Source organism: Asparagus officinalis, chromosome 4, assembly GCF_001876935.1.
Source record: "Asparagus officinalis chromosome 4, Aspof.V1, whole genome shotgun sequence".
NCBI classification, from domain to species: Eukaryota; Viridiplantae; Streptophyta; class Magnoliopsida; order Asparagales; family Asparagaceae; genus Asparagus; species Asparagus officinalis.
Window position 1 is genome coordinate 58,892,415 of NC_033797.1, and position 26,449 is coordinate 58,918,863.

The window sequence follows — 26,449 nt, forward strand, 5'->3', positions numbered from 1 at the left end:
TGGATTATACCCAATGCTATCTAACTATTGCATGTTATAAATCAAGATGTAGATCAGATTGTTCAAACTAATGATGGGGAAGTAGAAGTAACTTTTAATCCCTCTAGAACAGTCAGCCTATCTGACGTTGCAACTGCATCTAGAAATTTAATTTCTAGATCTGGATCTTATAGAACAAGTTCTGTAAAAGGACTAGATATATCTTATAATAATATTCCTCATGCATTATATAAAGAAAGAAATTTTCCTTCAAATTCAGAAGTTAGTTTTAGAATGAAATAATGAATTTTGAAGAAAATAGTTTATTAAGAAAAATACTGAATCAGGAATTTCAACAAGAAAAACATAAGAATATTAGAAAATGGTTTTTAATACTTTTAATAAACAAGAACATTTAACTGGAAAAAAATGAATATTATAGACAATTAAAATTAGAACAAAAAGAAGAATTTTTTATACTTTGGTTCATAAATAATTATATTCAAAACCAAAAAAAAAAAATAAGTGTAATAGAAGAACACTTTAAAGAGTGGAAAACCACTACGGGTAAAGTAATATGATCTGTTTATCCTCCTATAAACCCTCTTTACCTAATAGGAGTTCATTCTTCTACTATAGAAACTATGGCTTTTATAAAGCCTAAGGATATAAATGAAGATCATATGAAAGAATTAAGTAAAATAATTAAAAAAATAATTATACTAATATACATCTTCAAACCTTAGGTGAACAAATAATTAGAATTGAAGATGCAATAGAAAAATTAATTAATAAAATGAATGATGTAATACCATCATTAAAACTGTTAGAAAAGGTAAAAATTCCAATTTCAAAAATAGAAAATACAAATATAAAACCACTGATAAATATATCAGGTTTTAAAAAAGATGATAAAGTTACAAATGAAATTATTGAATTTTTAGCGAAGAAGCTTAGTTCTGCTAGAATACATACATTAAATCAAGCTTCTACTTCAACAATAGTATCCGATGATAATAGTTCTTCTAGTGAAGAAGAAAATAACTCTTCTGAAGACATTAATCCAAATCAATTATTGGCTGTAGAAAATCAATTTACAGAAGTTAATAAAATAAAAAATGCTCCAAAAAGATTAGAAAGGTATTATTATAAAAGACCAACCCCTGCTGATGTTGTATTTGAATAAAATGATACATTTATTCAAATGGATTATAAGCATAGAAATATCTATGAATGGAATATTGATGGGATGTCAGATACCCAAATATATGCTACAATACATAGAATGCTTATGTATTCTACTGTCTGTAAACAGAATAATAATTCTGATAGAATGATAGCATCTTATATTACTTATGGATTTACTAGCATCCTTAAAGGATGGTGGGATAATTATTTATCTCCTGAAGCCAGAGGAGAAATATTAAATGCTATAAAGATTGAAAATAATATACATCAAGAAGATGTTGTATACACACTAATACTAGCAATATCACATCATTTTACTTGAGCATATCTAGATTATGGAGAAAGAATTAGGACTTTATTGCAAAATTTTAGATGTTCACCATTAACTCATTTTAGATGGTATAAAGATACCTATATGAGCAGAGTAATGACTCTGGATGATGCCAATAACTCACTGGAAAGACAAATTTATAGATGGCTTACCTACTCTATTTTCCGAAAGAGTTTAAAATAAAATACGAACTGAATATGGAGGTTATACGATAATTTAACATATGGCTATTTATCAAACGCCTGTATAAAAGAAGGTTTAGCCTTATGCGATGATTTAAAATTGAAAAATCAACTAAAGTCTCAAAGACTTACTAAAAAAAATAATTAGGTGAATTATGTGAACAGTTTGCATATGATCAACCATATAAGGTCGATAAAGAAATAAATCAGAATATTAAACCTAAAATAAAAAGAAATTAAAGAAAAAGAAAAAGAAATTCTTTAAAAAGAAAGAAAAAGAAAAGGTAAAAGAACCTAAAAAGAAAAAAAAGAAAAAAGTAAAATCCATTGTTATAAATGTGGAAAAATAGGACATTATGCTAATAGGTGTTATACAAAAAAGAAAATCGAAGAAATTGAAGATGAAGAAAGATACAAAATCATGATAAATAGTGATAGTGATACTTATGAAGAAGAATTTTCTTCAACCTCAGAATCTGAGAATGAACCATATCAATGTACAGTTAATAACTATAACACAGACGCATACTATTGGAAAGCTATAGTCCAAATGAATGGATTATCAATAAATGTTATAAATTCCAATCAGGAATTATTAACTAGAGTCTTATCAGAAGAAATATCTTCTGAATTAAAAGAAGAAATAATAAAATCTTTACTAAATAATAATAAAGAAATAAAAGAAAAACCCAATATTGATAATATATATATAATATCTGAAGTCTTAAAAAGAAGACAAAATAATCCATCTACTTCAAAAGTACTGTCTTTATCAATTCTAAATAAAGAAATACAAGACTTGAAAAAAGAAGTAAAAGAATTAAGACAAGAAAATAATTATATTCTATCTAGAATAGATAATAAAACAGAAGAAGATAATAATGCCATTATTCAAAACGATACAGAAAGAAATGACTTCCTACAAATATTAAACAAATTACCTCCCAAAAGTGGTATATTAAAATCACCTTAGTTATAGATAAACAAATGTTTATACTAGATCTTATAGCTCTGGTAGACAGTGGAGCAGATTTGAATTGTATTAACGAAGGTATAGTACCTTCCAATTTTTTTGAAAAAACTACTCAAACTTTGAGTAGTGCCAATGGTAATCAAATAGAGGTAAAATATAAATTACCACAAGCACATATATGTATACACGGTATCTGTATACATACTCCTTGTATTTTAGTAAAATATTTATCCCAACATGTTATTCCTGGAACCCCATTTATACATATATAATGCCTATAAGTCAAATTGATACTATTGGAGTTAAAACAACTTATGAAAATAAGGCAATTATATTCGAATTTATAACTGATCCTCAAACAAGGATGTTAAATGAAGTCAAAAATATAATTTTAAAAGAAAATCAAATAAATTTTCTTAAAGAAGAAATATGATTTGTTCAAATTAAAGAACAAATAAAGAAACAAAAAGACTTAATAAGTCAAATAGAAGAAAAATTTAAACTCACTGTATGTAGTGATGTTCCGACTGCTTTTCAGAATAGAAAATAATATATTGTTTCATTACCTTATATTGACAATTTTAATGAAAAAGATATACCTACAAAATCTAGACCTTGTCAAATGAATAAAGAATATCTTAAATTATGTAAAAATAAAATAAGTTCTCTTATAGAGAAAAAACTTATTAGAAAATCATATTTCCCTTAGAGTTGTACTGCGTTCTATGTTAATAAACATGCAGAACAAGAAAGAGGAATACCTCGATTAGTTATTAATTCTAAGACATTGAATAATATCTTAAAATTAATAAGATATCCTATTCCTAATAAAAGATCTACTAAATCACATTCATAATGCTAAAATATTTTCTAAATTTGATTTAAAATCAGGATATTGGCAAATTCAAATTGAAGAAAAAGATAAATATAAAACTGCATTTGTAGTACCATTCGGACATTACGAATGGAATGTTATGCCATTTAGGCTTAAAATGCCCCATCTGAATTCCATAATATAATGAATGATATATTCATTCCCCATACTGATTTTATATTAACATATATAGATGACATTCTAGTATTCTTATATACTTTTGATCAACATGTAAAATATTTAGAAATATTTAGAATTTTAGCATTAAAGAATGGGTTAGCAATATCTGCCCCAAAAATGAAAATATTTCAGACCCAAATTAGATTTTTAGGTCATAATATAGAAAAAGGAATAATAATTCCTATAAATAGAAGTATCGAATTTGCATCAAAATGCCTTGATGAAATAACTGATAATAAACAGTTACAAAGATTTTTAGGTGCATTAAATTATGTATCTGATTATTATAAAAATTTAGCACAAGACACTGTTATTTTATATAGTAGATTAAAGAAAAATGCAAAGGCATGGACTGAGCAACATACTGCTACAGTAAGAAAAATTAAAAATAATGTTAAATGTTTACCCTGCATACATTTAGCCAATATACATTGGTTCAAAATAGTCAAAACAGATGCATCCAATATAGGATATGGAGGCATTCTTAAATAAATAGAACCAAAAACTAATAAAGAACAATTGGTTCGATATACTTTAGGAAAATAGGATAAAGCCCAATACAATTATTCTACAACCAAGAAAGAAATGCTTTCTATTATTAAATGTTTCTCTAAATTCAGAGATGATATTCTTAATCAAGAATTTTTATTAAGAATAGATTGTAGCTCTGCTAAAAGGATAATAGAAAAAGATATTAAAAATCTTGTATCAAAACAAATATTTGCTCATTGGCAAGCTGAATTAGCCATGACACAATTTAAAATTGAATATATTAATGGTGACAATAATCATCTTCCTGATTTTTTAACCCGTGAATTTTTACAGGGTACAAATAAGACGGAGTTGTCCCTCCTTTTTATGGAGGGGGAGAGGAGGTCCATCATCATCATAAAGGAGTAATAGTCCTATTCAGTCTAACTTATGAAGAACCATTGCTAAAAAGAGCAACGTGAGCAATCCTTCTCAAGCCTTTTATAAAGGCATAAATGATTTAATAAGCAAGGAAGATACTCCTGAGCCATTTACTTCTATTGTTAAAAAAAAAGTTGAATGGACTTCTAAACAAATTACAGAAACAGCTCTATATCTAGAATAAGAGGACATTCCTATGATGAATGATTCAGATAAGCTTCGTCAAAAATATCCGAATGACAGTTACTATCCTACCCTATCATTAAAATCAAAGGAATGGATGGAAACATTGATAATGCAAAAGGGAATGGAAATAACCCATTTCTGGAGCAGTGAAAATCGCAATGTTCCGCTAAGTTTCAGTAAAAGTATCATTCAGGAAGTAATACGTCCTAGAGATTAGGCAATAAACCCCAATTAAGAATTACCACTAGTAAAATCCCAGAATACCAAAGAGTTATACTATTTTAACTACTGGGATTATAAGCATGCTTTTTATAATATATTCTTATATCAAAATCCCAAAAATAAGCACACTTGGCTTACAAAGTTGTGTCCGGAAGCAGTTCATAAAGGACTTCCTGCTTGGTTTTTCCAATGGTGGGAAACCTATGGTGCTAAATTAAGCATTATTCCAGAACCGATTATGAAGTTATACTCTTCATAGATTGACTCACATCCGATTATATCAAAGATGAATGAAAATCAGATCATAGAGGGACTACACCCTATTTATTTCTTTGCAGAAACAGAAATACCATGGATATGGAGATGGTCTTTTGAAACTGATTGGGCGAATACTCATCTGCCAATTTTGAAAAGAAAATTTTATTGCAGATGGTGATCTGGCATTCTTATAGAAGAAAAAGTCAAACAAATTGAAGAAATCATACAGAAGAATAATACTCTTCTAGAAACGACTACAACTCAGGAAATACAAAAAGAGAATCATATGCTAAAAATAGCTAAAATGATAAGAAGGAAATACCCTCAAGCTTCTGATGCAGAAGTTCAATAAAAATGTCTTGAACAATTAAAGAAACAATTTCTTGAAGTTTTCAAGACAAATGAGACTAAAAGTCATAGTTCTATGGGAGAAGTATCACTCTCCAAGATGCACTAGATCCAGAAGAAGACATAGATGCCATGTGGGATGAAGCCATGGGTGTTCTAAATGATGATAATATCCCAGATATAAAAGGGAAACATATTGCCTAAAATATCTTTTGAGTTGAGCCTCGGGGAGCCACTCAAAAGTATCTTTTAAAAAGTCACTTTATAAAAGAAGCTTTTCCAAAAAGGAGATTCCATTACTATGTACTTTAATAAAGTATCTTTTCTAAAGCAGATGACAACTTTAATAAAGTAGCTTTGCAGAAAGTAGATGCCACGTCCCCTTCGAAGTCTGTCGAAATTTCTAAAGCATCTTTTGGGACATCTATAAATAAGGAAGGCTGAAGAGTTTGAAGGTAGAGTTGGCTAGAGTTTAAAGTCTGAAGAGAGTGAGTAAGAAAAATAAGAGAGTGATTGTAAAAAAAGTTTGTAAGAGTGTACTTTGTAAAATATAATGGATAATAAATAAGATGTTATCTTACAAGTGGGGCGATTAAAATTGTACGTATTTAAATTTCTGTTTTTACTTCCACTTTATTTTTGGTATCATAGCCATGTTAGGCTCATATATGTCTGAGTAACTCAATTCTTACAGTTTATCTATGTGAATTTTAGTTAATAAGAATGTAGAATTGATATTGTTCTTTCATTTCTTTGGTTGTTAATCTAACATGAAAGTATATGGGACGTCACCGATGTTGCGCAGTGTAAAGCCTTGTTGCTACCGGGATGACTTGGTTAGGATAATGTAAGTCGTTGACAAACATGCATGCTTTGGGGTTAGATTATAGTTAAAGAAAAGAAAGAAAAATATCTATTATACATCTTTATTAAGTAATTTTTAGTAGATTAACTAGTAAGAATCATTATGACAGACATAATAGAGAGCTCTTCTGGTAAAAAAATCCAATTATACTAGTAAAAAAGTAAAAAATGCACAACTAACAGAATATACTTCTGATATAGAATCTCTTAATAAATGGACCATTCCTGGTATCCCAAATAGAGATATCTACAAAATTGGCTTTTTTAACTATAAGTCTCTAATTAATATTAAAACCCTAGAAAGGACTACTACAGTTGATAGGGATGAATAGACTATCCAATTACTTGGCCCGGTTGACATTGAACCTTATATGGAAAAATATAAGTATATTCATATAAGCTTAATACAAATAGCTTTTAGACCTTTGACATTACAAGGGTTAAATACATCTTTATTAGTATGTTTAAGGGATGCTAGATGTCTAATTTGGACCCAATTATTAATGAGTATAATAGAAACCAGTCTTTGTAATGGACCTGTTTATTTTAATGTGTATCCAAATTTGAGCCTATCATTGACTGACCTGAATATCTTAGAGGCAATAAGCCTAAACATAAAGACACATGGGTATAATTTCATACCAGGATCTGAAACGATAGTAATAATTTATAGATTGTATTATAAAATATTAAATACTTTAGCTCCTAAAGCTAAAATACATTCAAAGCCAGGAAAAATTATTCTGGCAGAAACTAATATTTTATCTTCTAATATTGTTGTTAATAGACAGATAAAATGGGATGAAATTAATTTACCTGACAACTGGGTTATACCCAATGCTATCCAACCATTGCCGGTTATAAATCAAGATGTAGATCAATTCTTACAGTTTATTTATGTGAATTTTAGTAAAGCAAAAGTAAAAACAGAAAGTAAAGTGGAAGTAAAAACAAAAAGTAAAACTAGAAATTTAAATACTCACAAAAGTGGAAGTAAAAATAGAAATTTAAATACTCACAATTTTAGTCGCCCCACTTGTAAAGTGGAAGTAAAAATAGAAATTTAAATACTCATAAGTAAAGCGGAAGTAAAAACAGAAAGTAAAGCGGAAGTAAAATCACCTTAAGTAAAGTAGAAGTAAAAACAAAAATTAAAAACAAAAATTTAAATACTTACAGTTTTAAATAAAGAAGAAGTAAAAACAAAAAGTAAAAACAGAAATTTAAACAGAAAGTAAAAATAGAAATTTAAATACCAAAGTGGTATATTAAAATCACTTAGTAGTCTCATTCTAGGGTTTTAATATTAATTAGAGACTTATAGTCAAAAAAGCCAATTTTGTAGATATCTCTATTTGGGACATCAGGAATGGTCCGTTTATTAAGAAATTCTATATCAGGAGTATATTCTGTTAATTGTGCATTTTTTACCTTTTTACCAGTATAACTGGATTTTTTACCAAAAGTGCTCTCTATTATGTCTGTCATAATGATTCTTACTAGTTTATCTACTGAAAGTTACTTAATAAGGATGTAGAATAGATATTTTTCTTTCTTTCCTTTAACTATAATCTAACCCCAAAGTATGTACGTCTATCAATGACTTACATTACCCTAACCAGCCATCCCGACAGCAACCAAAGAAATGTAAGAACATACATCAATTCTATATTCTTATTAACTAAAATTCACATAGATAAACTGTAAGAATTGAATTACTTATATGTATATGTATATGTATATTTAAATACCAAAGTGGTATATTTAAATACCAAAAGTAAAGTGAGTAAAAATAGAAATTTAAATACTCACAATTTTAGTCGCCCACTTGTAAGATAATATCTTCTTTATTATCCACTATATTTTACAAAGTACACTCTGACAAACTTGTAAAAAATAGAAAGTAAAAAACAAAAATTTAAATACTCACAATTTTAATCGCCCCACTTGTAAGATAATATCTTCTTTATTATTATTCAGTAAAGATTTTATTATTTCTTCTTTTAATTCAAAAGATATTTCTTCTAATAAGACTTTAGTTAATAATTCCTGATTGGAATTTATAACATTTATTGATAATCCATTCATTTGGACTATAATTTTCCAATATTCTGCGTCTGTGTTACAATTATTAACTGTACATTGACATGGCTCATCCTCAGATTTTGAGGTTGAAGAAAATTCTTCTTCATAAGTATCACTATCACTATTTATCATGATTTTGTATAACATCTTTTTTAACCCTTCATCTTCAATTTCTTCGATTTTATTTTTTGTATAACACTTATTAGCATAATGACCTATTTTTCTACATTTATAACAGTGGATTTTACTCTTTTATTTTTTCTTTTTAGGTTCTTTTACCTTTTCTTTTTCTTTCTCTTTAAAGAATTTCTTTTTTTCTTTAATTTTTTTATTTTTAGGTTTAATACTCTGATTTATTTCTTTATCAACCTTATATGGTTGATCATATGCAAACTATTCACTGAATTCACCTAATTATTTTCTTTTACTAAGTCTTTGAGATTTTAGTTGATTTTTCAATTTTAAATCATTGCATAAGGCTAAACCTTCTTTTATACAGGCGTTTGATAAATAGTCATATGTTAAATTATCGTATAACCTCCATATTCAGTTCATATTTTATTTCAAACTCTTTCGGCAAATAGAGTAGGTAAGCCATCTATAAATTTGTCTTTTTAGTGAGAGCTATTGGCATCATTCATCATTACTCTGCTCATATAGGTATCTTTATACCATCTAAAATGAGGTAATTATGGATATCTAAAATTTTGCAATAAAGTCCAATTTTTTTCCCATCATCTAGTTATGCTCCTGTAAAATGATGTGATATTACAAGCATTAGTGTGTATACAACATCTTCTTGCTGTATATTATTTTCAATCTTTATAACATTTAATATTTCTCCTCTGGCTTCAGGAGATAAATAATTATCCCACAATCCTTTAAGGATGCCAGTAAATCCATAAGTAATATAAGATGCTATCATTCTATCAGAATTATTATTCTGTTTACTGATAGTAGAATACGTAAGCATTATATGTATTTTAGCATATATTTAGGTATCTGACAACCCATAAATATTCCATTCGTAGATATTTCTACCATTATAACCCATTTGAATAAATGTATCATTTTCTTCAAATAGAACATCAGCAGGGGTTGGTCTTTTATAATAATACCTTTCTAATCTTTTTGGAGCATTTTTTATTTTATTAACTTCTATAAATTGATTTTCTATATCCAATAATTGATTTGGATTAATGTCTTCAAAAGAGTTATTTCCTTCTTCACTAGAAGAACTATTATCTTCGGATACTATTGTTGAAGTAGAAGTTTGATTTAATGTATGTATTTTACCAGAACTAAGCTTCTTAGCTAAAATTTTAATAATTTCATTTGTAACTTTATCATCTTTTTTAAAACCTGATATATCTATCGGTGGTTTTATATTTGTATTTTCTATTTTTGAAATTGAAAATTTTCCCTTTTCTAACAGTTTTAATTATGGTATTACATCATTCATTTTATTAATCAATTTTTCTATTGCATCTTTAATTCTAATTATTTGTTCACCTAAGGTTTGAATATGTATATTAGTATAATTATTTTGTTTAATTATTTTACTTAATTCTTTCATATGATCTTCATTTATATCATTAGGCTTTATAAAAGCCATAGTTTCTATAGTAGAAGGATAAACTCTTATTAGGTGAAGAGGGTCTATAGGAGGATAAACAGATCGCATTACTTTACCCATATTGGTTTTCCACTATTTAAAGTGTTCTTCTATTACACTTATTTTATTTTCTTGGTTTTGAACATAATTCTTTATGAACCAAGGTATAAAAAATTCTACTTTTTGTTCTAATTTTAATTGTCTATAATATTTATTTTTCCAGTTTAACTATTCTTGTTTATTAAAAGTATTAAAAAACCATTTTCTAAAATTCTTATGTTTTTCTTGTTAAAATTCGTGATTTAGGAATTTTCTTAATAAACTATTTCCTTCAAGATTCATTATTTCATTCTAAAACTAACTTCTGAATTTGAAGGAGAATTTCTCTCTTTATATAATGCATGAGGAATATTATTATCAGATATATCTAGTCCTTTTACAGAACTGGTTCTATAAGATCCAGATCTAGAAATTGAATTTCTAGATGCAATTGCAACGTCAGATAGTCTGACTGTTCTAGTGGGGTTAAAAGTTATTTCTACTTCCTCATCATTGGTTTGAACAATCTGATCTACATCTTGATTTATAACCGACAATGGTTGGATAGCATTGGGTATAACCCAATTGTCAATGAAATTAATTTCATCCCGTTTTATCTGTCTATTAACAACAATATTAGAAGATAAAATATTAGTTTTTACCAGAATAATTTTTCCTGCCTTTGAATGTATTTTAGCTTTAGAAGCTAAAGTATTTAATATTTTATAATGCAATCTATAAATTATTGCTATCGTTTCAGATCCTGGTATGAAATTATACCCATGTGTCTTTATGTTCAGGCTTATTGCCTCTAAGATATTCGGGTCAGTCAATGATAGACTCAAATTTGGATACACATTAAAATAAACAGGTCTATTACAAAGACCGATTTCCATTATACCCATTAATGATTGGGTCCAATTTAGACATCTAGCATCCCTTAAACATACTAATATAGATGCATTTAACCCCTATAATGTCAAAGGTCTAATGGCTATTTGTATTAATTAAGCCTATATGAATATACTTATATTTTTCCATATAAGGTTCAATGTCAACCGGTCCAAGTAATTGGATAGTTTGTTCATCCCTATCAACTATAGTAATCCTTTCTAGGGTTTTAATATTAATTAGAGACTTATAGTCAAAAAAGCCAACTTTGTAGATAACTCTATTTGGGACATCAGGAATGGTCCATTTATTAAGAGATTCTATATCAGAAGTATATTCTGTTAATTGTGTGTTTTTTATTTTTATTTACCAATATAACTGGATTTTTTACCAAAAGAACTCTTTATTATGTCTATCATAATGATTCTTACTAGTTTATCTACTGAAAATTACTTAATAAGGATGTATAATAGATATTTTTCTTTCTTTCTTTTAACTATAATCTAACCCCAAAGCATGCATGTCTGTCAACGACTTACATTAACCCTAACCAAGCCATCTCGGTGCAACATGGCTTTACATTGCGCGACTTTGGTGACGTCCCACATACTTTCATGTTAGATTAACAACCAAAGAAATGAAAGAACATATATCAATTCTACATTCTTATTAACTAAAATTCACATAGATAAACTGTAAAAATTGAATTACTCAGACATATATGAGCCTAACATGGCTTTGATACCAAAAGTATGTGAGAATACTAGAATGTCATCTCTATATGTCAAATATAAAATCAGTATGGGGAATGAATACATTCATTATATTTTGGAATTCAGATGGGGTATTTTAAGCCCAAATGACATAACATTCTATTCATAATGCCCGAATGGTACTACAAATGCAGTTTTATATTTATCTTTTTCTTCGATTTGAATTTGCAAATATCCTGATTTTAAATCAAATTTAGAAAATATTTTAGCATTATGAATGCGATTTAGTAGTCCTTTTTATTAGGAATATGATATCTTATCCATTTTAAGACATTATTCAATGGCTTATAATTAATAACTAATCGATGTATTCCTCTTTCTTGTTCTGCATGTTTATTAACATAGAACACAGTACAACTCTAAGGGGAATATGATTTTCTAATAAGTTTTTTCTCTATAAGAGAACTTATTTCATTTTTACATAATTCAAGATATTCTTTATTCATTTGACAAGGTCTAGATTTTGTATGTATATATTTTTCATTAAAATTGTCAATATAAGGTAATGAAATAATATGTTGTTTTCTATTCCAAAAAGCATTCGCAACATCACTGCATACAGTGAGTTTAAAATTTTCTTCTATTTGACTTATTAAGTGTTTTTGTTTCTTTATTTGTTCTTCAATTTGAACAAATCCTATTTCTTCTTTAAGAGAATTTATTTGATTTTCTTTTAAAATTATATTTTTGACTTCATTTAACATCCTTGTTTGAGGATCAGATATAAATTTGAATAGAATTTCCTTATTTTCCTAAGTTGCTTTAATTCCATTAGTGTCAATTTGACTTATAGGTATTATATTATGTAAAAATGGGGTTCCAAAAATAACATGTTGGGATAAAATTTTTACTAAATACAAGGAGTAGGTATACAAATACCGTGTACACATATATGTGCTTGTGGTAATTTATATTTTACCTCTATTTGATTACCATTGGCACTACTCAAAATTTGAGTAGTTTTTTCAAAAAATTTGGAAGGTACTATACCTTCATTAATGCAGTTCAGATCTGCTCCACTGTCTACCAGAGCTATAAGATCTGGTATAAACATTTGTTCAGCTATAACTAAGGTGATTTTAATATACCACTTTTGTGAGGTAATTTGTTGTAATATTTGTAGGAAGTCATTACTTATTGTATCGTTTTGAATAATGGCATTATTATCTTGTTCTGTCTTATTATCTATTCTAGACAGAATATAATTATTTTCTTATCTTAATTCTTTTGTTTCTTTTTTCAAGTCTTGTATTTCTTTATTTAGACTTGATAAAGACAGTACTTTTGAAGTAGATGGATTATTTTGTCTTCTTTTTACGACTTCAGACATTTTATATACATTATCAATATTGGGTTTTTCTTTTATTTCTGTTTCTGCAAAGAAATAAATAGGGCATAGTCCCTCTATGATCTGATTTTTATTCATCTTTCATATAATCGGATGGAAGTCAATCTATGAAGAGTATAACTTCATAATCAGTTCTGGAATAATGTTTAATTCAGCACCATAGGTTTCCCATCATTGGAAAAACCAAGCAGGAAGTCCTCTATGAACTGCTTCCGGACACAGCTTTATAAGCCAAGCGTGCTTATTTTTGGGATTTTGATATAATAATATATTATAAAAAGCATGTTTATAATCCCAGTAGTTAAAATAGTATAACTCTTTGGTATTCTGGGATTTTACTAGTGGTAATTCCTGATTGGGGTTTATTGCCCAATCTCTAGGATATATTACTTCCTAAATGATACTTTTACTAAAACTTGGCGGAACATTATGATTTTCACTGCTCCAGAAATAGGTTATTTCCATTCCCTTTTGCATTATCAATATTTTCATCCATGCCCTTGATTTTAATGATAGGATACAATAGTAACTGTCATTCAGATATTTCTTCCGAAGCTTATCTGGATCATTCATCATAGGAATGTCCTCTTGTTCTAGATATAGAATTGTTTTTGTAATTTGTTTAGAAGTGATACGAGTTGCCGTGCGAGTATCTTTGATCGCGGAATTATCAAAGGTGGGTTGAGAAGAGGATGACAGAAACACAAGCACAATTCAGTATATGGTGAAGGAAAATTCCTTCTCTAGATTATGAGTATAAAAAGATTACAATCTCTCTCTCACACAATCTCACTAGAATCGAGAACAAACTCTCAATTCTCACTAAACCCTAATACAAAGATTAGAATCTCTCGCTGAATCTATCTGATTCTCTCTCTCCTTTAAGATCTTATAGATCCTCACAATCTAAACCCTAATCTTTTTGATTAGGATCTCACTTAGACCTAAAACTCTTTAGATCTACATCTTGGCCTCTAACCCCCTGTTTAGAACCCTAAACAGTCCCTATTTATAGGGTTTATAACGTGGTGACAATCTGGTAAATAACCAAAACCAAACCCAACTATAATTTCTTCAAAACAGAAACCAAGTCTGCCCAGGAAACCTCGATGAGTCGACTCATGACTACATATGAGTCGACTCATGACTGATGAGTCGACTCATTGACTGATGAGTCGACCGAGCAGAAGCTTTTAACAAAACGGCTGGGTTTCGTGAGTCGACTCATGACATGCATGAGCCGACTCAACCTAATGAGTCGACTCATGTACATGTATGAGTCGACTCACGAGCTGAAATCTGGATTCTTCGAATCTTCTGCTCGTCGTCTCGTTTCACGCTTCCACCTGTGCTCCGCCGTGTCGCTTCACACCACTATTCTCAGGATATCATAAGAATCACCTATCCTTAAGCTCCTATGAGGATCACTTTTTCCGAAGAAAAGATACACCCGTATCATGGGTCCCCCTTTAGAAACTTAAAGTCACATTTAAGTTAGAACTTCAGTTGAGGAAACTCTCGAGCCCCTCCATCTATGTTGACTTTAGTCATCATTTCTTCCTTCTTTTCTGAACTCCTTCCAAAGAAAAGGATCTCGCTAAGCTTCTTGTATTACGATCGAGTCAGGACCATACACAGGATGCCCCTTCACCGGATCTGATGCTCTAATACCAACTTGATACGAGTTGCCGTGCGAGCACCTTTGATCGTGGAATTATCAAAGGTGGGTTGAGAAGAGGATGACAGAAGCACAAGCATAATTCAGTATACGATGAAGAAAAATACCTTCTCTAGATTATGAGTATGAAAAGATTACAATCCCTCTCTCACAATCTCACTAGAATCGAGAACAAACTCTCAATTCTCACTAAACCCTAATACAAAGATTAGAATCTCTCTCTGAATCTATCTGATTCTCTCCCTCCTTTAAGATCTCATAGATCCTCACAATCTAAACCCTAATCCTTTTGATTAGGATCTCACTTAGACCTAAAACTCTTTAGATCTATATCTTGGCCTCTAACCCCCTGTTTAGAACCCTAAACAGTCCCTATTTATAGGGTTTACAACGTGGTAGCAATCTGGTAAATAACCAAAACCAAACCCAACTAGAATTCCTTCAAAACAGAAACCAAATCTGCCCAGGAAACCTCGATGAGTCGACTCATGACTGCATATGAGTCGACTCATGACTGATGAGTCGACTCATAAACTGATGAGTCGACCGAGCAGAAGCTTTTGAAAAAATGGCTAGGTTTCGTGAGTCGACTCATGACAGGCATGAGTCGACTCAACCTAATAAGTCGACTCATGTACATGTATGAGTCGACTCACGAGCTGAAATCTGGATTCTTCGAATCTGCTGCTCATCGTCTCGTTCCACGCTTCCACCTGTGCTTCATCGTGTCGCTTCACACCACTATTCTTAAGATATCATGAGAATCATCTATCCTCAAGTTCCCATGAGGATTAATTTTTCCGAAGAGAATATACACCCATATCAAGAAGTCCATTCAACTTTTTTTTTAGCAATAGAAGTAAATGGCTCAGAAGTATCTTCCTTGCTTATTAAATCATTTATGCCTTTATAAAAGGCTTGAGAAGGACTGCTCACATTGCTCTATTTAGCAATTGTTCTCCATGAGTTAGACTGAATAGGAGTATTACTCCTTTCTGATGATGATGGACCTCCTCTCCCCCTCCCTAAAAAGGAGGGACTACTCCGTCTCATTTGTATCCTGTAAAAATTCACGGGTTAAAAAACCAGGAAGATGATTATTGTCACATTTAATATATTCAATTTTAAATTGATACATAGCTAATTTAGCTTGCTAACGAGCAAATATTTGTTTTGATACAAGATTTTTAACATCTTTTTCTATTATACTTTTAGCAGAGCTACAATCTATTCTTAATAAGAATTCTTGATTAAGAATATCATTTCTGAATTTAGAGAAATATTTAATAATAGAAAGCGTTTCTTTCTTGATTGTAGAATAATTGCATTAGGCATTATCCCATTTTCCTGAAGTATATCGAAACAATTGTTCTTTATTAGTTTTTGGTTCTATTTGTTTAAGAATGCCTCCATATTCTATATTGGATGCATCTGTTTCGACTATTTTGAACTAATGTATATTGGCTAAATGTTGCAGGGTAAACATTTAACATTATTTTAAATTTTTCTTACTACAGCAGTATGTTGCTCAGTCCATGGATTTGCATTTTTCTTTAATCTACTATATAAAATAGCAGTGTCTTGTGCTAAATTTTTATAATAATCAGATACATAATTTAATGTACCTAAAAATCTTTGTAACTGTTTATTATCAGTTATTTCATCAGGGAATTTTGATGCAAATTCAATACTTCTATTTATAGGAATTATATATACATACATATGTATATATAGGTATATACATATGTATATATACATGCATATGTATATGTATGTACGAACATACGTGTGTGTGTGTGCATGACATCAACCATGACAGATAGTAGAAGCTCTTCAATTTCTCAAGTGGATTTACAAGGATAGGAAGCTTATTTTATTTCACTCGGACCCGGCTCAACCCGACTCCAAGCGAAAATGGCCAATTGTTATGGTGTTCCATGACATCAACCACAACAGATAGCAGAAGCTCTTCAGTTTCTCAAGTGGATTTACAAGGATAGGAAGCTTATTTTATTTTACTCGGACCGGCTCAAGCCGACTCCAAGCGAAAAGGGCCAATTGTTATGGTGTTCCCATTCGCTAGAAGTATAATGTATAAATAAAGCATTGATGAGTGCATTTCGGCAAACAAAGCCCTAATCCGCTTAGTGGCCCAAGCTCAACAGAGGCCTTGACCCCACCGACTCATCAAGCCGACATTCTTTCATGTCGACACGAAAGGCGGGATCAACCAACCTATCGTCGAAGATGAGCCACCAAGGGCACTCAACCATTTACTCAGCTACTCACGGAGATGACTTGATGAACATTCATTGTCGACTAGATCGAGGAATAACCTCCACCTCAAGTCTCTTCCTCTGAGCACATGTCAACATCCCTGTCCACCTCGGACTAGCCTTATCTTGATTCTATCCTGAAGGTCTTCATGACTTGTTAGTTACCCACGTGCTTTCTGCTACGCTCTCAATCACTTCTCGAAAAATACGGAGATATCCTCTCCCGTATCGAAGTGACTTCCCCTCCAGTTGCCAGCCGACACCCGTAAAGCGAGGGATGACTCAGCCTGTCAGCGTGCCTTCTGCCACGCTCTCAATCACTTTCTGAAAAATGCAGAGATGCCCTCTTCTATACCGAAGTGACTTACCTCCAATCGCCAACTGATACATGTAAATCAAGGAATGACTCGGCTCTTAGCCCGCACTTTGCCATCATCTCCCTATGCTTGGGTAGAAGTGACCCATTTATCCCCATCATGGTGATATATACAGGTAGACTCCTAACCTTAGGGGCTCTCTCTCTCTCTCTCTCTCTCTCTCTCTCTCTCTCTCTCTCAGAAAGAAAAAGAACACACACAGTTCTTCATATACACAGAAGAGCTCATACAGACCCTCTGTAACGTCGCCTTGTCATCTCAAGAACCACCTGGGTTCCTGGCTATCCCCTTCCCCAATCAAGTTTCACTGACTTGATCGTTGGAGGAACTACGGGAGAACCGGTCCGCATCCTCTCACGGGTTCTTCTTGTCTGTGCAGCATGGAGTTCAGCCTCCAATTCAAGAACCATGCATAAAGTCGTAGTAGAAGGCGGCCCCTTCGTCAATCTCCTCTACCTTGTCCTAGCGAGGACTCAAGGGGAACCCATCTATACACTAAGAAATATATATAAGTATACATTAATGACCATATCATAATATAATTGTATATATAATCTATAAATATAAAAAAATATATAAATATATAAATTTAATAATCAGGCCCTGCAGGGCTTGTGTCGGACTTTACCAACACAACCTGGACCCGGATTTTTTGGGCTCTTCCTGACCCCGGGTCGGGTCCAAGTCGGACACCGCTTCGGGTCTAGGCCTGACCAGGTCCAAGTCGGACACCGCTTCGGGTCTGGGCCGAAACCCAATTGGAGACCCCTAAATATATGTATCAAACAGTAGGACGATAATATGAAGCTACAAGACTCTATAAGTATCTTTAATTCCACTTTTCCGCTATTCGTTTCAATGACAGAAAATTAAGAAACTATATATACATATAATCCTTCAAATCTGACTAAAATTAACCTACGCTTAATCCTTTGTAGCAGTCAAAAACCCTTCTCAAAAGTAACACACAACTTCACTATAGTAAAAATTCTCTTAACGTTACAGTATTCCGGTAAAGTAATAAAACCCAAAACTTGGTGGAGGAGTTACATTTCCTATAAAATAAATGATAAATGAAAAAATTCATTAAATTTCTCCATGAAATTTTACTTATTTGCAAATTAGAGATAGAGAGGATCCCGACAGGAATTAAAGGTAAAAATCTGTGAGGATTTTGTGAGACATCTTAAAACCGAGGGGTTTCATATAAGATAAAATAAAATTAAGGAGGGTCACATGACCCAAGCCACCCCACTCACCGAAAAAATAAAAGTCAGTAGGGATATATGAAATTAACCCTTACATAAACTTCATAGACAATAATAAGAATTGTTTTTTTTTTTGGTCAACGAAAATATTGTATTCATTCACCAAATGTAATGAGTTTAAGAACATCAAGATCCTCCTATGTGAGATATCAAATTTACAAAGTATCAGGAAAGTTCATCCTTCTAGCTATTTATAGGGAACTGATCCATTCTTTAAAATCTTCCGGTAGGGAGCTGTTGAGAGTAATGATTAATATATCCATTTTGATTTCCTTCACCAACTGATCCTTGCTTTTGCATTCTTGCTTGAAGATCCTACTGTTGCGTTCACACCAGATTTTATACAGTGTAGAAGTAAAAGCCAGCCTCTTTACTTTCGTTTTGTTCCCTTTACCTCTTATCTTGGTACAGAACCAGTCAAGGAGGCATCTCCAGCTGCAAGCCTTCCATTTAAACTGCAACCAATTCATCACTTGATTCCAAACTTCACTAGAAAAAGGACAACTAAAGAATAAGTGGTCCCTGCTCTCCAAACCAGAGTTTGAACATAAGCAGCAATTGTTTTCTGTCACAATATTCCTCTGTATCAGCCTATCCTTTGTTAGCAACCTATCTTGGATAGCAAGCCAACAAATTAGAGAATGCTTTGGATAGTTCATATCCCCCCAAACAGTATTCCGCCATTTCACCTTGCTGACATTGGGGGAAAGAATCCTGTACAGGGAAGAGAGATGAACCTTGGTGTTTTTATAGCATGAAGCAATAAGGTGACTTAGGTTAGCTTCCCCCACACAGTGAATCAAAGAACTGTCTCTAGTCTTCAACATTTGTTTCCATGTCCATGAATCCCCATTTTTTGCCTGCACTTGCCAAATGCTTTTATCTTTTAAGTAGTTTCCATGAATCCATCTAATCCACAACAGTTCTTTATTGACATGTATATACCATAAATTCCTCAAAGCTGAGGCTCTATTCCATATTACTGCAGAGAAAATACCCAGGCCTCCTTGATCCTTTGATAAGTATATTTTATCCCATGAGACAAGAGCAGTTTTGAGTGACTGATCATTTTTCCCCCACAAGTAATTTCTGCATAGTTCATCAATTTTATGGAGCACTTTCATAGGTAATATATAACTAGAAGTCCAATAGATTTGAACTCCTAGTATCACACTTTTTATCACCTGAATTCTTCCAGCATATGATAAAGTTCTGCACTTCATCCAGTTCTGAAATTGACCAGAAATCTTATTGAGGAGGGGGAGGCAGTCTACATAGGATAGTCTTTTGTATAACAAAGGAACTCCAAGATATTTGATTGGCCATACCCCTTCTTTGTAACCCAGACAGTCTCCAATTGCTGTTTTGATAGTATCAGATACACCTCCATAAAATATTGAACTCTTCTCAGGATTGGCTTCAAGCCCTGTGGCAGCACTGAAATCACTCAAGCATTGATTCAAATTTTGCACCGAGAGAATATCTCCTTTTGCAAATAAAAGAAGATCATCCGCAAAGACAAGATGGGTGATATTTAACTTCCCACATCTAGGATGATACTTGAAGTCCTTTTCATTCTTTAATTTATCCAATCTCCTAGATAAGTATTCCATCCCTAAGATGAACAAATAAGGTGATAAAGGGTCACCTTGCCTCAGTCCCCTCTCCCCTTTGAAATAGCCATGGAGGGATCCATTTAAAGAAATTGAATACTTTGGAGTAGAGATACAAGCCATTATCCAATTTGTCATCTTACTAGGAAAACCCAGACCCTGCAGCATATCCTCCAGAAATTCCCAGCTGAATGTGTCAAACGCTTTCCTTATATCAATGTTGAGCATTACTCTAGGTGAAATATGCTTCATCCCCTAATTTTTAATCAACTCATGCGCAAGTAGAATGTTGCTGGATATCTGCCTACCTTTTACAAAGGCACTCTGAGCTTCATTTACCAAGTGACCCATAACAGTTTTTATCCTGTTTGCCAAAATTTTTGAGATGATTTTGTACAAACAGTTGCAGCAAGATATTGGTCTATAATCAGATAGAGTTTTGGGGCATTGAATTTTAGGGATCAAAGTAATTGAGGTAGAATTTACCATGCCCAACAACTTTCCAGTTCTGAAGAACTCTTGAATAGCCTGTGTTACCTCTTCACCAATGATTCCCCAAGCTGTTTTGTAGAAAACTGCATTATACCCATCAGGCCCTGGAGCTTTCCCATCAGGCATAGAGAATACTGCTGATTTAATCTCATCTTTTGAAATATTTGTAGATAGGAATCTGATATGTGTGTCATTTAAACAAGGCCCATTCCTGATAATATTGATATCTGGGGGGTTTGTCTTTACTTTAGTCCCCAGGAGACCTTTGTAAAAGGAGATTAGTTCACTTTTTATCCCCTCCCCATCTGTAATTCTTTCTCCAGAACTATTATAGATCACTGTCACTCTGCTATGGTGTCTCTTGGATTTAATGATAGAATGGAAAAAATTAGTACATCTGTCTCCCTTAATCCCCCACTCAATTCTTGCCTTCTGTTGGTAAAAGGACATCTCACAGTCCAGCAATTTATTATAGGAGGCTAAGCATTCCTTTTCTTTGTTGATGAGAGCAGCATTGAGATAGTCTTTTTGCAGATTTACCTGAACTGTATCCAGATTTTTCTTTGCCCTCATCACTTGCTCACTTATGTTAAGGTAATGTCTTTTATTGATGTCTTTCAGAGCATTTTTCAGATTTTTTAGTTTTGTGAAGACTGAATACATCTTGAAACCCTCAATCTGTACTTGCCAGGCTTCAGACACAGCAGATAGATAACTTGCATGTTTAGTCCACATATTAAAGAACTTGAAGGGTTTTTTCCTTTGTAGGAAGTCCTCATGAATTGAAACCAGTGCTGGAGAATGGTCAGAGAAGCTTGGCAATAAGAATTCCACATGACTAGAATTGAAATTGTTGATCTAAGAATCATTTACCAAAGCTCTATCCAATCTACTCCACACCCTTGTGTTTGCTTCTTGCTTATTGTTCCATGTGAAAAAACACCCAGAGTTTTTAAGATGAACAAGTTGACAATTCTCAATGAAATCACAGAAATCCTTAGTGTCAGATTCTGAAAGATTAACTCCCCCAATTTTCTCTTCATTGCTGATCATTGTGTTGAAATCCCCACAAAGTAACCAAGGTGAATTGCCAAAAGAATGATATAGCAGGCCAAGGTCAGACCAAAGACTTTTCCTACCCATAAGATTATTGAAGCCATAAATTGAAGAGATGAAACAGTCAACTCTCCCATCGAGAGATTTTACAGAACATGTGATCTGCTGATCTGAGCTAGAATCAAATGTATGTCTAGAATGTTAGGATCCCATAAAATTATGATTCTAGCCTTTCCAGGGATCCTTACATTTGATATATACTTCCAGTTAACAACAACCTTCCTTGTTATATTTTAAATGTTATTTTCCTTGACTTTAGTTTCTAGAAGAGCAATGTAGGATAAGTGATACTGTACTATATTATTTTTAACCATGTGCTGCTTAGAGGATCTATTTAATCCTCTGACATTCCAGAAGCATAGATTCATTTGTTTTGCCCCCCTTATCAACATTAGAGGGATCTGCTCCTAGTCCATATGGAGAAATGCTTGAGAAAGGATTCAGGTTGTACCTTTGCACAAGAGCCCCTGAATTTCCAGTTTGTGTTGGTTTTTTCCCTTTGTTTGCTCTCCCAGATATATCTTTCTGTAACTGCACAACCTGTATATGGTCACTTCCAAGTGATGTCTCCTGTGTATGCATGACATGCACAAATTGAGATCCAAGCATAAGGTTTGGCAGTAACACTTGCTGAACCCCAACTTCAGGAGTTATTTGCTCAGTCTGCACACTTGCCCTTGATGTTCCACCTTCATACTGAGCAGATTTTGCATGTACAACATGCACAACATCCTGGGAATCAGATATGTTAATAGATGCAATCCGAACCCCACTTCCAGATATATCTATATCATTTTGAGCATGCACAGAGCCAGATTGGGATCCAGGTATACAGTTTGACAGTATCACTTGCTGAACCCCAATATCAGGTGCCCTTTGTTGAGACCCTTGATTTTCCTTTTGCTTTGGTACCCATTTCTGAATTTTTGGAAAACGTTTACAAAAGCTTGTTTCATGACCCACCAGCTTACATTTTTCACACCATCTAGGCTTCAATTCATAGTGTATAGCTTGATTGAAACATTTTCCATTTGGATCCTGTATAGTAATTTGACCAGGGAGAGGGGATGGCATACTAACTTCAACAAGCACTCTTGCATAAGACAACCGTTGCTTGTTAGCAGTGAGTTTATCAGTTGCTATTGGCCTTCCAATGGTGCTAGATATTTTACTGATAGCCTTTTCATTCCATAGATTAAGTCTGAGAAAAGGCAATTGGATCCACATAGGATAAATGCATTCCTTATTCCTTTCATATTCTTCGCCTATTGACGAGGTCTTGATCCAAAAAACCAAGGACCATTGCTAAGAATACTGTTCATATCAGTCATATTTTTGAATTTAACCAAAAACAATCCAGCTTTGAGAAGACAGATATCAGGGACAGCCAAAGGAGCCCAGATTTTCTGCACAAAATTCTCCATTGCCTTAAATTTGACATTCAGCCCCATTACTTGACCTACCAGAGAGAATTCCCAAAAAGATGCTCTCTCATTCCATTCTTCTTCATTGAAGGATACACTATCCTTAGCTTCAGATGGTAGATAATTCAGGTTCATTCCACAACCAAGCTTCCTGTTATCAGCAAAAAGACTGATCCAACTTTTCTTTTCTTTTTCAATAACATTTACTTTTTCTGCAGACTCTATTGGGGGGAAATCAATATTCTCAGAGTTTATTTCCTTTTGTTGAGGATTTGCTTTCATACTTGGAGGAGAAATAACAATTTCAGATCTAACAGCATCATCCCTTTCCTCATGCTGATTCAATGGAACAGTAGCATCAGAGTTCGAAAGAAATTGAGACTGAGATGCTTTTGAAACAGAGAGATCATCATCAAAATCAACTTCCTCAGCCCAAGAAATTCTACTCTGAGGAATAGAAGACTCACTTAGATGGCGAGATTGAATCCCAATCACTCTAGTAGGAGTTTGCAACACTCTAGAAGAAGCATTGAGGATCTCCACCATTGATTTCTTCTTCTTCTCCCCCTTTGGCCCCGTTGACCCCATCAAAATCGTACTGAACCCTTCCTCCTCAGAGATCAGGCTCTCATCTTCAAAACTGGTATCATATTGATCCTCATGAGCAGACGAGATCAATTTTGAAGCTCTTAAACCAATTTCAATGATCTTCTTCCCACTATTCTTCTTCTTCTTTCCCATCCAAATCTCGGCGGGGGTGTAAGTTAGCAACACCAGATTCGCCTGCTAACTTGCACCATACAGACCGCCCCTAATAATAAGAATTGTTATTAAGACTAAAAAAATACAACCAGCAAAAATTAATTTTCTTTTTCTTTAAAAGTAAAATAGGCAAAAAGAAAAATAAATCTGCAACTTTTCTATTCTTCAGCAATACTAGAGAGGATCTACTCACAATTAAACAAAATAACGATGATTATCATATAAAGGAAGGGAGTAAGCAGCAATACCATAGTCAGCATGAAAGTGACAAGAATAGATTTAATTAGAATGTCAATTTATCAGAGACAACAAGTGTATTTCGCCCATATCCTATTCGTGCATAATTTCTCGTTCTTTTTTTACCTTTTCAATTTTAGGTGATCAGTTAATTAAATTTAAGATCAAAAGAGCAATATACTCACCGACATGGTATCAAAAGTCGACCGGAGAAATTTCCACGCTTTTCCCATCATCCAATGACCAAACACCGAAAGGACAAATTTTCAAAACCATCCGGTTTTGAAATTTATTCTCAAAAAAAGACTCTTTTCAACCTTAATTACAAAAACAGACCTAGTTGGATGAAACTGGGTCTGTTTTTGAAAAAAAAGATTTTCAAACTTCACGGGAGTTGAACTCCCGTGAAGTTTTTTCTCATAACAAAACTTCACGGGAGTTCAACTCCCGTGAAGTTTGAATTTTTTTTTTAAAAACCGACCCAGTTTCAACCAACTGGGTCGGTTTTTGCAATTAAAGTTAAAATAGATCGTTTTCTATAAATAAATTTTAAAAGAGGATGGTTTTGAAAATTTGTCCAACACCGAAAAGTTCGCGCCCCATTTCAAATTCTCGTTTGAGTTCATAGCCAAACAAGACACGTGTCAGAGGAACCCAATTGCCAATCACCGTCAAAAAGTACCAGCGACGGTAAAAGCGGGACCCAGATGTGGGCCCACTAGTCGCCCTCGCGGCCCCACCGCGTCCGAACTTTTCGGGGCTGTTTGGTTGTATGTTTTTACCATGTAAAATGATGGAAAGTGTAAAAAAATGGGTCCCAATGTCAGCTTTCATCACTTTCAATTGTTTGTTTGTAGTTGTGAAAATAGTGTAAAGTGATTTCATATGCTGATGTGGCTTGTAAAGTGATTTCATAAAAAAAAAGACATGATTTTAGGAGAAAGCTGACATTGAAGTCAGGAAAAAATAATAAAAAATAATTCCAACCAATATGATCATTTGAGTAGGGACCACTTTTTACACTTTCCAAACAAACAATTAAAGTTACATTTACTAACCAAACAAGCAATTTATGATTCCAATGAAATAAAAAACAAACAAAGAAAAGTATAAAAGTAAAATTGATGAGGTAGACAACAACTTTTCAAGTTGTGTCATAAATACATAACTTTACCAACAACCACCAAACAGCCCCTTCCTCAATCCTCGCTGAGGTTCTCCCTCTTCCGCGGTGCTACGTGGCAGTCAAAGGATGGGAGAGGGTTGCACGTCGTTACCTTCCTGCAGCTCTGTGACACGTAAGAGAGAGACGTTGGAGCTTTCGTACGGTCCCTTTCTCTTTCTAACATCCACGTGTCATGTTACCGGAAGGCCGTCAGCTGAAAATAGATAGCGCACCGGATTTCCTGCGTCCCAGGTGCTGGTTTTTGTGGACAGAATCGGTTTGATAATGTAATGAGGAGAAGACGACTGGGTTGACCTTTGGCTTCACTGGAGCAAAGATTGTTTTTGCTTTAGGGCATCGCTTCGACGGCTGACGAAGATGCATGCATATCCAAATCGAATGTTCTGGCTCTGGTTTTAGGGCCGTTTGGTTGACCTTTTTTTGGGTACATTAATGGGAAATTCTAAATAAATGACAATTTGATAATTAAAAAACTTTTTTTTAATTTTTAAAACTATGTTTGGTCCATAAAAAAGTTATAGAAATTTTTTCTGTAAAGTTAAAGAAAGTATATTGTTCTATAAAAGTTAATTTCCTCTCAATATGTGCGGAAAATATCCAGAACTCTAAGGCATTGATTTAAATAATAGTTTTTGCACAAACTTATTTATTTTCACTTCTCAACTCACTTTTTATAAAGTTTGATTTCTCCTCTTTTTCGTATTTTGAACCAAGCAAAGAAAAAGTATAATAAGAAAAACACCACTTTTTGAATTTCTATAAATTTTTCCTA

The 26,449-nt window shown here is 32.7% G+C and overlaps 1 protein-coding gene across 1 annotated transcript; it reads right to left on the minus strand.

Moving 5' to 3' along the window:
- Window positions 19,039–22,005, minus strand: LOC109838766. Its single transcript, XM_020407185.1, has 3 exons — window positions 21,896–22,005; window positions 20,947–21,790; window positions 19,039–20,715 (listed from the first exon to the last, which is right to left on the minus strand). Exons 1-3 carry the CDS (start codon window positions 22,003–22,005, stop codon window positions 19,039–19,041), a joined length of 2,631 nt encoding a protein of 876 aa, XP_020262774.1.

What these genes read in the sequence shown, in the direction of transcription:
- LOC109838766 (XM_020407185.1), bottom strand. Translation starts at nt 22,005, where the DNA reads ATGATCAGCAATGAAGAGAAAATTGGGGGAGTTAATCTTTCAGAATCT. An exon ending in GTTCATCTTAAAAACTCTGG is followed by an intron (nt 21,791 to 21,895) that starts GTGTTTTTTCAC and finishes TTTCAATTCTAG; the next exon opens with TCATGTGGAATTCTTATTGC. An exon ending in CTGGAAAGTTGTTGGGCATG is followed by an intron (nt 20,716 to 20,946) that starts GTAAATTCTACC and finishes ATTAAAAATTAG; the next exon opens with GGGATGAAGCATATTTCACC.